General features: G+C 42.2%; 2 gene segments (V, D, J or C); both read left to right on the forward strand.

Moving 5' to 3' along the window:
- The window catches only part of LOC114428107 (Ig kappa chain V-III region MOPC 63-like), a 35,912-nt gene extending 26,517 nt beyond the window's left edge, over positions 1-9,395 (forward strand). Inside the window, 2 exon segments of the V gene segment in view lie at positions 8,440-8,477; positions 8,925-9,395. Coding sequence covers positions 8,440-8,477; positions 8,925-9,241 — 355 coding nt within the window.
- Positions 1-15,549, forward strand: part of LOC114428109 (Ig kappa chain V region Mem5-like) — a 49,518-nt gene that overhangs the window by 27,485 nt on the left and 6,484 nt on the right.

Below are 15,549 nucleotides of genomic sequence, written 5' to 3' on the forward strand. Positions count from 1 at the left end.
TTTCTGCAAACTGATGACTCTGTCTTTATGTTTAAGAGGCTGATGTCTGTTCATGATCTGCTTCATGCAATTACTGTAAACACACACAAACATTCATCTAAATAAAACTACAGCTGGTCATAAATCTGTGTATTTATGTTTATTTTTAAATGTTTTATTCATTCATACTTATTCAAAGCAAACAGTTCAGCATCCAGTAGTGCTGCAGTGTCTTGTTCTGGTAAATGTAAAAACATGATGAAGATCATTAATGATTGATTATAAGAAACAGAGGGTGTGTTTCAGTTTTATTCATGTTCATTGTGTTTCTGCTTGGTGACTCTGGTGTTGTGTTCACTGGACCAGTTTTCCTCATCACAGTCTCTCCACCAACACTCTGCACCTGCAGCCTTCAGTCACACTGAGGGAGGTTTTTGTACAGCTCTAAATCACTGTGTGAACACTCCACCACCATGATCGCCCAGACAGTAATAATCTCCAGCATCTTCAGCCTGAACTCCACTGATGGTTAAAGTGTATGAAGAACCAGATCTACTGCCTCCGAACCGAGACGGAGTTCCAGTGAACAGAGTTGATGCCTTGTATATAAGAAGTTTGGGAGGCTGTCCAGGTTTCTGAAGGTACCAACTGAGATCAGCACCAATATTTGAACTCCCTGTGGTGCTGATGGTCACAGTCCCTCCAACACTGACAGACTTGGATTTATCAGTCTGAGTCAGAAAATTGTTGGCAAACGACTCTGAAATCAGAAATGTAACATAAACCTTGAGAATCAGCAGTTTAGATGATCATAAATGAGAGAGATGACAGCAAACATGAAGAAGTGATGATTTAACAATGTTATAGAAAAGTTCAAAATCTCTCACCCTGACTCAGAAAAGCCAACATGACAATCAGAGCTATTGGAAACATGGTGCTGATGCAGTTTTCAGTGTGAGGGCATGAAAACAGTTCAGAGTCTCTGTGACAGAAGAACTTAAACTCTGAGGAGCAGTGATGCAGAAACATCATGCAAAACACATTTAAAGAGGCAAACACACACCTGCTGTAATGAAACAGAGAAACCAGAGGCGATCAGAGGGGAGACTTCATGTATTCAGGCTCATTTGGCCGTTAAAGTTTCTTTAAACTTCATCATCATCATGATTAAACTGGTAACATCTACACTGGTACATCCAGGACAGCTGCTCTAGTATCCACTGATTAACTGCACTGACTACATGAAGAAAACATTACTACAAGTTCTCTCCTTTTTGTTTAAGAATATACTTTCAGTCCTCATATTACTGTCATGATCCTGTGTTCTGTTCTAGTGTTATGATTTAATCTTTAGTTCCTTGGTTATGTTAGTGTGATTGTACACTGCTCAAAAAAGTAAAGGTAACACTAAAACAACACAATGTCACTCCAAGTCAGTCACACTGAAATCAGCCTGTCCAGTTAGGAAACACTGATTGTGAATCAGTTTCAGCTGCTGTTGTGCAAATGGAAAAGACAACAGGTGGAAATGAGGCAATTATCAAGACAAGCCCTATAAAGCAGAGGTTCTGCAGGTGCTGACCACAGACCATTTCTCTGCTCTCATCCTTTCTGCCTGATGTTTCATATAGTTAGCCTTAAACATATTGTGTAAGGCTGGTAGGTATAGTTACAGTCGCCTCAGCCACAGGTATAACAGGTGTCATAGGGCTGATAAAATCTTAACTTTTAGCACAGCTATGCTGCTCTAGGCCTACGCTGTCGGGGGGCACAAACATGATCCACTGAGCAGTTTCTCTCTCACCCTCTGACCTCTCCTCTGCTCTCACTAGTCTGGCTCATCCTGGTAATATCATCTCATAAACTGTTTGCTGTCTTTCCCGTAGTTTTGTGCCTCTCTTTCTCTTTGCAGGTCTCAAGACCTGCATGCTGACCTGCAGTCCAGCCCCTGAAGTCTCCTGTGCTCACTGACTTCAATAGCCCCTGCTACTCATCTTTGTTTTAATTACTATCAAATTACTATTACTGCTTATGGACTGACAATATATATAGATATCCATTATAATATAATCACTGTTTCATCTTGCTTGTCATGTTTGCTCTGTACTGTATCATGTTTGCTGCATGTTTGTTCCTCTCTCTCTCTCTCTCTCTCTCTCTCTCCTTCATCCTCTCTGTCCTGTCTCCCTCTTCTGCTCCTCCTCTACCCAGCTGACTGGCAGCAGGAAGGTTCTTCCTTAAGAGACGGGCCTGCTCAAGGTTTATTCCTCTTAAAGGGAGTTTTTCCTTGCCTCAGTGCTCTTAAGGGGGTTCAGGCTCTGGGTCTCTCGCTCTGGGTTCCTGTGAAGAGCTTTGAGACAACTTCTGATTGTAAAATGTGCTATATAACCAAAACTGAATTGAATTGAATTGAATTGAATGTTTTGCTCACTTTTGCAATTTGTCAGTGCTCTCACCCCTAGAAGTAGCATCAGGTGTTGTCTACAACCCACACAAGTTGCTCAGGTAGTGCAGCTCATCCAGGATGGCACATCAATGCGAGCTGTGGCAAGAAGGTTTGCTGTGTCTGTCAGCACAGCGTCCAGAGCATGGAGGAGATACCAGGAGACAGGTCAGTACACCAGGAGACGTGGAGGGGCTGTAGGAGGGCAACAACCCAGCAGCAGGACCTCTACCTCCTGCTTTGTGCAAGGAGGAACAAGAGGAGCACTGCCAGAGCCCTGTAACATGACCTCCGGCAGGCCACTAATATGTATGTTTCTGCGCAAACTGTCAGAAATAGACTCCATGAGGGTGGTATGAGGGCCCGACATGCACAAGTAGGGCTTGTGCTTACAGCCCAACACCACGCAGGGTGATTGGCATTTGCCAGAGAACACCAAGATCACAGGAACATCAAAACATCAAGAACATCAGGAACATGTCCAGGGGTTGTAGGGAGGTCATACAGGCACGTGGAGGCCACACACACTACTGAGCCTCATTCTGACTTGTCTTGAGGAATTCCACTCAAGTTGGATCAGCCTGTAATGTGATTTTCCACTTTCATTTTGAGTATGGTTCCAAATCCAGTATAATCTTATATATATCCAATAATTTTGATTTACTGTGCATCATTTTTATGTTATTTTGTCCTCAATGTATTCCACTATGTAATGAATGAAGATTTTCAACTGGAATATTTCATTCATTGAGATCTAGGAGGTGTTATTTGTGTTCCAATTCAGGGTCTGCATCCTTGGGTGCACATTTTAAGGCTGCTTACTTCACAAAGCTACGCGAAGGCTGTCCCAATTCGCCAAAAGTTGAAGGGTCCTTCAAATACGTCCTCCTTTTTCCTGAATTTGGAGGATGCATCGCTACCATCCTTCGTGGCCTTAAATATCCCACAATGCTTTGCGACCCTACTTTTTTTCAGTAGTACAATGACGAACCAAGCGAGTGGCACCGGCAAGAGTGCCGAATTCCCATTTAAATGTAAGTAAAGAGCAGTAGTTCGAGAGTTTTAAAATGCTAGTGATAGCGGCATTAAAAAAATGATAGTTTTATATTTAAAAACATGATGTCCTGTTGATACGAGGCGCTGTAAGCTAAACGTTTTGATTGAATGTTGTTTCTTGACTGTTTACTGTAGTATAGTATAAAGCATAGTTCAATCAGGAGAGACTAGATGTTTAAATGAGAAAGTATTTATTGAAGTACAATGAATGAATGAGCAGACGGAGGAGTTCATAAAACTCCGAGGTCAAAATGACCACCTGTTCACAGGAGCGAAAAACACAGCCATCCTCGGCTGGAGGTAACTGTTGAGTGATAAACCTGATGCCACTCTCTGTGAATCTTCACATATCTGTGATAGTGTGATCTTGTGTGTTTACCTGTTGTCATGCTTTTCTTGTGTATAGAACAATCCTGCACAGAATGGGCCTGGAGGGCACAGTGGACAACAACAGGCAAAAAAAAGGGACAACTTGAAAAAGAAATATAAAGTATGTGCAGGTTTGGATAATGATAGGGAAACTATGTTGTGCCCAGATTAATTAACACTTTATTATGTAACCTAGAAGAATCTTCAAGTAACTGTTCCCAAGTAGTTAAAATGCCTTTTGGCATCAAGCCTTTGTCAGGAAATCACACAGATTGATTGTTTCTGCAGGACTACCTGAATCCCATTCCAAACAGCACCTTAAACATATTTATATTTGAGACCATCAAGCACTCCTTTAGACTTTAAATAAACACTGCAGAAAATTGCATCTGCTGACATGATTGATTTCTTCTGCTTTAGAAATGCAAAGATTCAGGGACAGGGCTTGGAGTGGCTGGAACGCCCACTGCTGCCACCTGGCCCTGGTTTGTCCTCATGGATGAGGTATTAGGACAGAGGCCCTCCTTCTTTTCTCACCTGTCCTAATTGCCTCCATCCCTGAGGACACACCAGGGCCAGGTGCTGCAGAGGGTGAACAGCAAGAAGAGGAAGAGGATGATGATGATGACGATAATGAGGAGAGGCAGCCAGGAGTGCAAAGGAGAGCAAGGAGGAAGAAAAGGAGAGAAAACGATGAGTTGTTGGATCTAATAAGGCAGGACATGAGGCTGCAGAGGGAGGCTGCGGAAAGAAAGAAAGAGAGGATGGACAGACTTTTTAGTTTATTGGAGAGGATGGTGGACAGGAGGTAATTTGTTTTTGTGTTGTACAGTCAAATTTCTATGTTGTTTAAGTTGTTATTAACATTGTTACTTGTTAAATATTTATTTCCATTGTGTTTATAAAATGTTCTAATGTCACATGATCTGGATCTGTTTGATGACCTATTTATAATTTAAATAAACATTAGATCTTCTCAGTGACAACAGTGATTTATTACTTCTATACAAGTATTTACAAAAGCTCAGCAGACATGACTATATACAAGGAACATATATACATTTTTGGCTGAGCAGGAGTTCCTGGTGGTGCTGCTGGACTGGATGGGATGCCACATATAAGACCTTCTAGTCCTCTGGCTGCGAGTGGGACATCATTTCGGGGGAGGGGGATGCCTGTCTCCACCATCCACCGCATCGTCCATCAGGGTTTGCAGGGCTGACACAATCAACGGCTGCCATGTTACTAAAAAATGTTTAAAAAGAGCCAAGTAATAATTAATAACAGAGCTATTTCCACAACAGCTTGAAATTGAAATAGCTATAAAATTACTATACTTACCCTCTGAAAGTAATCATCAAGTATACCATCCTCCAGGGCAGACACCTCAGCAGACAGCTGATCCCGCCAGGGAGCCCCACTGGCTGCCTCCAGCCCATTCTCCCCCTCATCCTCCGGGATGTCCTCCTGCACTCCATCCTCTGGGGCCATGATGTCATGATGTTGTGCAGGCAGGCACATGCTGTTATGACCTGTAGAAAAGAATAATTACTTACATGGTATTCCACCAATAAGCAATATTTCTCTCGTGTAGTGACATACCTGAGGCACAAAGGTGTGGTGCACCTCCAGCGCTTGGAAGGAAGATTGCTCGCCACCTCGTCTTCATCATTCCAAAGGCATGCTCTATGATGGAGCGTGCCCTGGAATGATGACTGTTGAAGCACTGGGCTGCCACACCTTGTACCGGCTGCTTGTAAGGAGAGATGAGGGGGAGTGGATGCTGGAGACATGGGTACCCACCATCTGCCAAGATGAAGTGCCCTGGAGGAGGGTAGATGCCACGCCTCTACAGTGGGCTGTGCCGGAGTACCCTGGAGTCGTGCACGACCCCGGCCAGCCCACGTACGTGTCAATGAAGCGGTCCTGATGGTCACACACTGCCTGCAATATAATGGAGGAAAAAGTTTCCTATTGCGATAGCAGTGACCATCAGGGCCGCTTGGAGGCTTGATCCTCACATGGCAGCCGTCGATTGCTCCAGCAGCTTTGCGGAAAGCTCTGTGTCTCGCCAGCCCTGCAAACCCCTGGGTTACTGCTGCCAGGTCTTCTGCGGTATTGGGGAGGTAGATGACCTTGTGGCGGATAGCCACCACCTCCCCAGTAACCCGAACACCCTTGCCACCACTCTGTAGGATGTCCCACTCGCCAGCCAGAAGAGGAAATCCAAGGTCTCTATTGTGGCAACCCATCCGTGTCTGGTGTAGAAGCTCCAGCAGCACCACCATGGACTCTCTTCTCAGCCGGAAGTCTTGGGTGGTGTCATGGTTGTTAAAAAAGGTTTGTAGAACAGGGACCTGTACATTTATGCGGCAGTACATCAGTCTTGTCTGGATGGAGACATGAGGGTAAGAACAAGAGAATTAAACTACAGCAATTGATTTACAGCTGATACAATTCTAGTGAATGTTAACATAAGTAACTAAGTATTCAAGTCTTACAAATGAATAAAATACATATTACATTTAATCCTATTTGTCAAGCTACTGTTTATATGGCAGGCATTTGTTCAGTAACTGGTTGTCACGACTTGGTGTTATTTATGGTTTTTGATGTCCTTGTTTTGGGTTTTTAGTTTAATCTGTGCTTAGTTATTGTTATTTTCCTGTAGTTCTGGTGTTTTGTTTTCCTGGGTTTGTGTTTAGTTGTCTAAATCTCTCTGATTTTTGTTTTTCTGTCTTTTCGTGTCTTTCCTCTCTTACTTTTCTCTTTTTACTCCGTGTCTGTCTGCTGTCGTCTGTCCGTGTTTGTTTTTCCCGGGCTTGGGGGGCAGAATTTATGACGTCGCGCCACAATCAGGAAGTGCTTTGAAGGCTACACCATCCCATTTACCAATGTTTGAGGATCCTCAGAAGGACGAGGCCTCCTTAGACCGCATAGGCTGCGTCCTCCGAAGGATGCAGACCCTGAATTGGAACACAGCTTGTGTCTCCTCTCACTCTTTGCCAGATCGTCTTGTGTGTTACTCTGAGTGTTTCTGGATTGTTTGCTGTAGCTTTGACCGTTAGAACTCTGTCGCATGTGGATTTTATCTGTGTAGTTTTTGGATACTGCTAACACTCTAATTCTGATCTAGCCTAACCCTTTTTGTATTGTCACCGTGTTAGACTGTCTTCTGTGTACCAAACCTCTTTTTTGAATTAAACTTTGGATTATTGTCAATCACTGAATCCTGATCCTGCATTTGGGTCCTCTCTCCTGAGACCTTCTTGACAGTTATCTTAAGATTTCCAGCTGCTGATTGCAGCTTTACATATAGTTGGATAGTAGAGATACACAACTTGATGGTTCACAGTGTTGACATTTTGTTTTGGTGACATCCCTTCTCATGAAATTGAACTGATTTTATTTAAAAATTAAAACTTTGTCAGTGTTAATGTGTGTGTAGTGCATGGTGAGGTTAGTGTCAGCTCTGTGTTCAGTGGTCTGTGTCAGTCTCTTCCTCTTCAGCAGCTGCAGTCGGTTCCTGCTGTAACAGCTCAGTGTCTCTGACTGAGGGAGGTATTTGTACGACTGTAAATCACTGTGTGAATACATCAACACTGTTTATATAATGGTAACTCTTACAGTAGTAAACTGCAGCATCTCCAGCCTCGACTCCACTGATGGTCAAAGTGAAGTCAGAGCTGCTTCCACTGCCACTAAACCGAGCTGGTGTTCCTGATACACATGTGTGTGCATATTTTATCAGGAGCTTTGGAGGCTGTCCAGATTTCTGTTGATACCAGAAAATGTAGTGATCTCCATCACGATCAACATAAACATCTTGGCTGGTCGTACAGCTGATAGTGACAGTGGATCCTGGAGTAGTTGTCTTGTATTGAGGCTGAGTCACAGTCACCTGACCGCTGCATCCTGCAGACAAAAACAAATCATTCATTTATCAGCAGAAATAAAGGAGAGAAAAGGCAGCACATCATGTTTGAAAATGTCTCTGAGTGAATGAACCTGTGAAGCAGCAGCAGGTCAGAGTCCAGATGAGGATGCTGATGAGAGTCATGCTGGTTGTGCTTCCTGCTGTGTTGACTGACAGATCTGAGTCCTGCAGTGTTGAACAGACAGGACTATAAACCTTCTCAGTTCACTGGAGGATCAGCTGACCATGCAAAGCCTCCTCTCTATGGAAATGATGTCTCTGCTCTCAGCACACTGAACACAGTGAGGGACACAACATCAGGAGGAACACTGTTTGGATTTCATCTATTTATGATTTTAACGGAACAGAAGAAAACATTTTAGAAATATAAAAGAGCATTTACACATTATTTTTTACACCTACTGTGGATTTAATGTAATCTGTTTGAAAGGAATCTTATTATTGTGTCTCAGTTCTAAACGGTCACAGTGAAATCTTTAAAATTTTGTTAAATTATGGAACAATTTAAACTGACTTCAGTGAAATAATTTTATTTATTAATAAAAGTGTGGACTGTAAAGTTTCACTGAGAAAAAAGTGACTTTTCAGCATTTAGCAGCTTGTTCACAGTGCAGGAGGTTTTTGTACAGCCTCTTAATGAGTTTGTATCACTGTGGTGGACTTTCGGTGGAGGAACCAAACTCACCGTTGACTGTAAGTAACAGAAATCTCTTCTTCATACAACATGTTACATTTGTATGTGTTTTTGGTTCCAATATTAGGATTTATTTAAAATATATATGTTTTAAATATTAATGAAATTGTAATTTTTCAAGCAAAATCCTCAATATTAACAAAATTCTTGTTATGTTTTAATCTGTTTGCGAGCAGAGTTTAATTATCAAATGATAATTAAATTAATTAAATTCAAAAAGTCCCATGTATTTTGATTAAAAACAACAAATAATTCCATAAGTGAATTCAGACCTTTCATGGTTCAGTGTTTATTCATGTTTAGGTTAAAGGAAGTGAAAGAGAGAAGTGTTAACTGTCCTCACATACGTGTAAAACTGTGTAAACATCATAAAATCATCATCTGAGTTATTCAGTTTCACACATGATGAAACATGTGTCCCGTCTCCCCCCCTTTCTCCCGTCCAGTGGGGGTGCAGCGGCCCACCCTGACTGTCCTCCCCCCCTCCAGCGAGGAGCTGGAGCAGAGCAGTGCCACACTGGTGTGTTTGGCCAGCGGAGGCTTCCCCTCAACATGGACTCTGGGCTGGAAGGTGGGGGGCAGCAGCAGGTCCTCGGGGTCGTCACAGAGTCTGGAGGTTTTGGGGAGTGACGGTCACTACAGCAGGAGCAGCACCCTGATCCTGACTGCAGAGCAGTGGAGGCAGGCGAACTCAGTGAGCTGTGAGGCCAGTCTGAGTGGACAGAGCCCCGTCACTGAGACCCTGGACCGCTGCTCAGTGTAGAGCTTCAGCAACACTTCCTGTCTGGAAATGATGCTTTTTATATTTCTGCAAACTGATGACTCTGTCTTTATGTTTAAGAGGCTGATGTCTGTTCATGATCTGCTTCATCCAATTACTGTAAACACACACAAACATTCATTTAAATAAAACTACAGCTGGTCATAAATCTGTGTATTTATATTTATTTTTAAATGTTTTATTCATTCATACTTATTCAAAGCAAACAGTTCAGCATCCAGTAGTGCTGCAGTGTCTTGTTCTGGTAAATGTGTAAACATTAATGATTGATTATAAGAAACAGAGGGTGTGTTTCAGTTTTATTTATGTTCATTGTGTTTCTGCTTGGTGACTCTGGTGTTGTGTTCACTGGACCAGTTTTCCTCATCACAGTCTCTCCACCAACACTCTGCACCTGCAGCCTTCAGTCACACTGAGGGAGGTTTTTGTACAGCTCTAAATCACTGTGTGAACACTCCACTACCATGGTTTCCCAGACAGTAATAATCTCCAGCATCTTCAGCCTGGACTCCACGGATGGTTAAAGTGTATGAAGAACCAGATCTACTGCCACTGAACCGAGATGGAGTTCCAGTGAACAGAGTTGATGCTGAGCTTAAAAGAATTTTTGGAGGCTGTCCAGGTTTCTGAAGGTACCAACTGAGATCAGCACCAATATTTGAACTCCCTGTGGCGCTGATGGTCACAGTCCCTCCAACACTGACAGACTTGTATTTATCAGTCTGAGTCAGAAAATTGTTGGCAAACGACTCTGAAATCAGAAATGTAACATGAACTTTGAGAATCAGCAGTTTAGATGATCATAAATGAGAGAGATGACAGCAAACATGAAGAAGTGATGATTTAACGATGTTAGAGAAAAGTTCAAAATCTCTCACCCTGACTCAGAAAAGCCAACATGACAATCAGAGCTATTGGAAACATGGTGCTGATGCAGTTTTCAGTGAGAGGGCATGAAAACAGTTCAGAGTCTCTGTGACAGAAGAACTTAAACTCTGAGGAGCAGTGATGCAGAAACATTATGCAAAACACATTTGAAGAGGCAAACACACACCTGCTGTAATGAAACAGAGAAACCAGAGGGTTTGTCCCCATGAACGTCCAAATGTCTTCTTCTGATGATGATGTCACCCTTTGCTGACACAGGATCTGAGCGATTTTTATGTTTTTTCATGATTGTTTTGTTGTTTGTAAAACAGATGAATGTCTAATCAGATATACAGATAGACATTTTACACCCACAGACATAAAAAGCTCTTAAGAGGACATTGACATAAATGTTTAGACATGTAATATTTTGATACATGTTTTATTACTTGTTGCACAGGTTGCTTCTTATGTTCATGCAAATGTAAGAAACCTGGCTGCAGGTCATAGATTCACATGTTTTTTAATGCAAAAGTGGTTTAAGTGAGCAGTACAGAGAATGTTGATGATTGTATTTATCAGTCAATATTGGGATTTTAACATGTTTACATGTGTTTTACATGAAATAAAATAACAGGAAAATTAAAACTTTGTCAGTGTTAATCTATGTGGACTACACCCCAACCTCTGTGACTGGCTCCTGGACTTTCTGACTGGCAGGCCTCAGTCTGTCATAATAGGGAACAGCACTTTAGCCAGTATCATCACAAACATTGGCTGTGTCCTCAGTCCCATCCTCTACACCCTGTTCACCCATGCCTGCGTGGCCTCCCAGACAGACAACATCATCCTGAAGTTTGCAGACGATACCGCCAGGATAGGTCGCATCACGGGCGGGGACGAGACAGCCTACAGAAGGGAGGTGGCCACTCTGGTGACATGGTGTGAGGACAACAACCTCACCCTCAACACAGACAACACTAAGGAGATGATAGTGGACATGAGGTAGGAGAGGAGACATCATCAGCCACTGTTTATCCGGGGACTGAAAATGGAGAGGGTGAGCAGCTTTAAATATCTGGGGGTCCACATCAGCCAGGACCTCACCTGGACACTTAACCCAACACAGCTGTTGAAGAAAGCTCAGCAGCGGCTGTACTTACTGAGGAGGCTGAGGAAGTTTGGCATGTTGCCAAAGATCCTCAGCAGCTTCTACAGCTGTGTCATTGAGTCCATCCTGACCAGATGCATCACCGTGTGGTACGGCAGCTCTACCGCCATGGACCGCAAACGCCTGCAGAGAGTGGTGAAGACTGCGTCTAAGATCACCAGTACTCCTCTACTCTCTCTGCAGAGCATCTACCAGCGCAGAGTCCACAGGAGAGCTGCCTCCATCATCAAGGACCCCACCCACCCCTAACAAGGTCTGTTCACGCTCCTCCCCTCAGGCCAGAGGTACAGGAGTGTGAAGTGCAGGACCACCAGACTCAGGAATTCTTTCTTCCCCTCCCCATCAGACTCTTCAACAGCTGACAGGAGTCTGTAACAATGGTCTGTACCCCGCACATACACACTGACTGTTTACATGCTGACATGTTTACATGCAGTAACAGCAACTGCAATGTTGTTTATCTGTTTATTTCTCTATGCACCTTAATATCCAATCCAATAACTGCACATGTACCGTGCTGTTTACCTCCGGACAGTTTTTGCACAATGACTCATTCTCTGCTCAAGTTGCACAACAGCTGATGTAGCACACATGCACATTTATGCACATTTATATGTATATAGCTCCATTTACTTCCATAATATATATTTTGTGTAGTTATTTGCATCTTTATCTTGCTCTTTTGTAAATTATTATATTTTGTCTTTTTTAAACTTTTATTGCTTTCAGTGTGAGCAGCAAAGTAAGAATTTCGTTGTACAGGGAAACCAGTTTCCTTACTGTGCATACGACAATAAAAGCTAAGAATCTTACATGGTGTGTGTAGTGCTTGGTGAGGTTAGTGTCAGCTCTGTGTTCAGTGGTCTGTGTCAGAGTCTCTTTCTCTTCAGCAGCTGCAGTCAGTTCCTGCTGTAACAGCTCAGTGTATCTGACTGAGGGAGGTTTTTGTACGACTGTGAATCACTGTGTGAACACCCAAGCACTGTTTATATTATGAAGACTCTGACAGTAGTAAACTGCAGCATCTCCAGCCTCGACTCCACTGATGGTCAAAGTGAAGTCAGAGCTGCTTCCACTGCCACTAAACCGAGCTGGTGTTCCTGATTCACGTGTGCTTGCAAATTTTATCAGGAGCTTTGGAGGCTGTCCAGATTTCTGTTGATACCAGGACATACGATGACCATGACCATCAACATAAACAGCTTGGCTGGTCGTACAGCTGATAGTGACAGTGGATCCTGAAGTAGTTTTCTTTTCTGGAGGCTGATTCACAGTCACCTGACCGCTGCATCCTGCAGACAAAAACAAATCATTCATTTATCAGCAGAAATACAGGAGAGAAAAGGCAGCACATCATGTTTGAAAATGTCTCTGAGTGAATGAACCTGTGAAGCAGCAGCAGGTCAGAGTCCAGATGAGGATGCTGATGAGAGTCATGCTGGTTGTGCTTCCTGCTGTGTTGACTGACAGATCTGAGTCCTGCAGTGTTGAACTGACAGGACTATAAACCTTCTCAGTTCACTGGAGGATCAGCTGACCATGCAAAGCCTCCTCTCTATGGAAATGATGTCTCTGCTCTCAGCACACTGAAGGCAGCGTGGATCAGAAAAAGTCTAGAAAATTGCTCATGGGAAATTAAACAATATTCAATGATGTGAATAATGATACACAAAGTTATAGCAAAGATTTCTTTCACTTGAGTTAAATCATTTTTATGGAGAATAATGAAGAAATTGTGGCACAACAACAGCCTTTCTTTAAAAATCTTACTTTTCTTCTAAAACAAAAGTTAGAAAGTGTTTCACTTCAGTGTTATTTATGTTCATTGTGTTTCTGCTTGGTGACTCTGGTGTTGTGTTCACTGGACCAGTTTTCCTCATCACAGTCTCTCCACCAACACTCTGCACCTGCAGCCTTCAGTCACACTGAGGGAGGTTTTTGTACAGCTCTAAATCACTGTGTGAACGTTCCATCATAATGATAGCCCAGACAGTAATAATCTCCAGCATCTTCAGCCTGAACTCCATTGATGGTTAAAGTGTATGAAGAACCAGATCTACTGCCTCTGAACCGAGACGGAGTTCCAGTGAACAGAGTTGATGCACCATATATAAGACGTTTGGGAGGCTGTCCAGGTTTCTGAAGGTACCAACTGAGAGCAGCATCAATATTTGAACTCCCTGTGGCGCTGATGGTCACAGTCCCTCCAACACTGACAGACTTGGATTTATCAGTCTGAGTCAGAAAATTGTTGGCAAACGACTCTGAAATCAGAAATGTAACATAAACTTTGAGAATCAGCAGTTTAGATGATCATAAATGAGAGAGATGACAGCAAACATGAAGAAGTGATGATTTAACAATGTTAGAGAAAAGTTCAAAATCTCTCACCCTGACTCAGAAAAGCCAACATGACAATCAGAGCTATTGGAAGCATGGTGCTGATGTTTTCAGTGTGAGGGCATGAAAACAGTTCAGAGTCTCTGTGACAGAAGACCTTAAACTCTGAGGAGCAGTGATGCAGAAACATCATGCAAAACACATTTAAAGAGGCAAACACACACCTGCTGTAATGAAACAGAGAAACCAGAGGTGATCAGAGGGGAGACTTCATGTATTCAGGCTCATTTGGCCGTTAAAGTTTCTTTAAACTCCGTCATCATCATGATTAAACTGTTTTATTTTGAAAGGCTCTGTTTCCTTATGTGTCCATGTGTGTTTAACTGAGACCCTGTTCACGCATACATGGGCATTTTGAAAAACGGAGACTTTTCCCTTTGTTTGTGCCTTTCATTTACACATAAACAGAGCTCTCGCCTCTGAAAACAAATCTTTCTAAAAACTAAAAAAGTGGAGATTTTGGAAAATGCCGTATTTGCGTTTTGAAGGGTGAAAGAATTTATTCTGCACAGTGTTATGATGCAGTGTGTGTTCACATATCTAGAAGTATGTCTCTAACATGAAGTATTTATGTTTATATGTGTTTATCACTCAATAAACACATATATCACTCAATAAATGTGTTTTTATTAGTTTATGTGGTAGGAATTTTTTTATAGAAAATCAAAGTAATTCGAGGAAGTGTTAATTTTGTTGACAAATCATTTTCGTCATAGTTTTCGTTAACAACATTTTTTTGCTGATAAAAATGAGACGATAACTAAATGAAAACTAACGCACGGTGGCAAAAACAAAGACGAAATGTATTGACACTTTCGTCAACGAATAAAAACGAGAAGAAATTATTGATGGAGACCAGATCCGATCAGAGCAAATTTTGTTTGTGGAAGGGAGGGACAAATCAGGAGACGGCGGCAGAGAGCCAATCAGAAGTGATCTCTCTGCGTAAGGAGGTTACCCCGCGATGCTGGAAGAAGGCGTACTCATGCATGGTAACACAACACAGGAGACGAACAGACACACGGACACGTTTGATGTCAAGACAAATAAGACGGTTTTCAAACCGTGTGGAGCGACTATCAGCGGTAAAAACACAACAAACGTAAAGCGACGTTTGCAGACGAGTCATCTTAACTTCCGTTCAAAGATACACGTGACAAAATCTATAAATGAAGACAGTGCTGCTGATGGTTTTACAGCATGTGCCCTGTTTCTGAGTTGTCACTGAAGTGTTTTGCTGTAGTTATGGAGTATTCATGAAGAAGGTCATGACTGAACAGTGTATTCAGGGAGAGCAGCTCACTGTTCACTGGTTCTTTTATGAAAAGGTCATAGCAATTTGTTTGATTCAAATAACACAAGTTAAAGCTGTGCCTGTTTTTATTGCACTTCAAACCTTAATTATTTCATGAAAAAATATATATCATAGAATTTTAGTCGACTAAATTTAGTCGACTAAAATTCTTTGATATTTAGTCGACTAAAACTAGACTAAAAGTTAAAAGCTAAAGCTAAAATGTGACTAAAATCACATGACATTTTAGTCACAAGACTAAAATAAAAACTAAATGAGAAATTGCTGCAAAAATTTACACTGAGTCGAGGATACTGAATGTATTAAGAAGTAATTACATTGTGTGTCATATAACTTTGTTTTCTGCAGTTCAGCTCTCTGGAGAGAGCTCCGGTTGGTACCAGACCTCACTAAGGACAGCAGCACCTCTGACATGATTAAAGCCAGATTCTAAAGGAATGTGTTTTTCTCCTGAGTGCTGCATAGAGCCCAGTTTATGGTCACCCCCAGATCGGACTCACAGCCTATGAGATTTAAGGAATTGAAGCTTTCACCTTA

Source organism: Parambassis ranga, chromosome 22 (assembly GCF_900634625.1).
Source record: "Parambassis ranga chromosome 22, fParRan2.1, whole genome shotgun sequence".
NCBI classification, from domain to species: domain Eukaryota; kingdom Metazoa; phylum Chordata; class Actinopteri; family Ambassidae; genus Parambassis; species Parambassis ranga.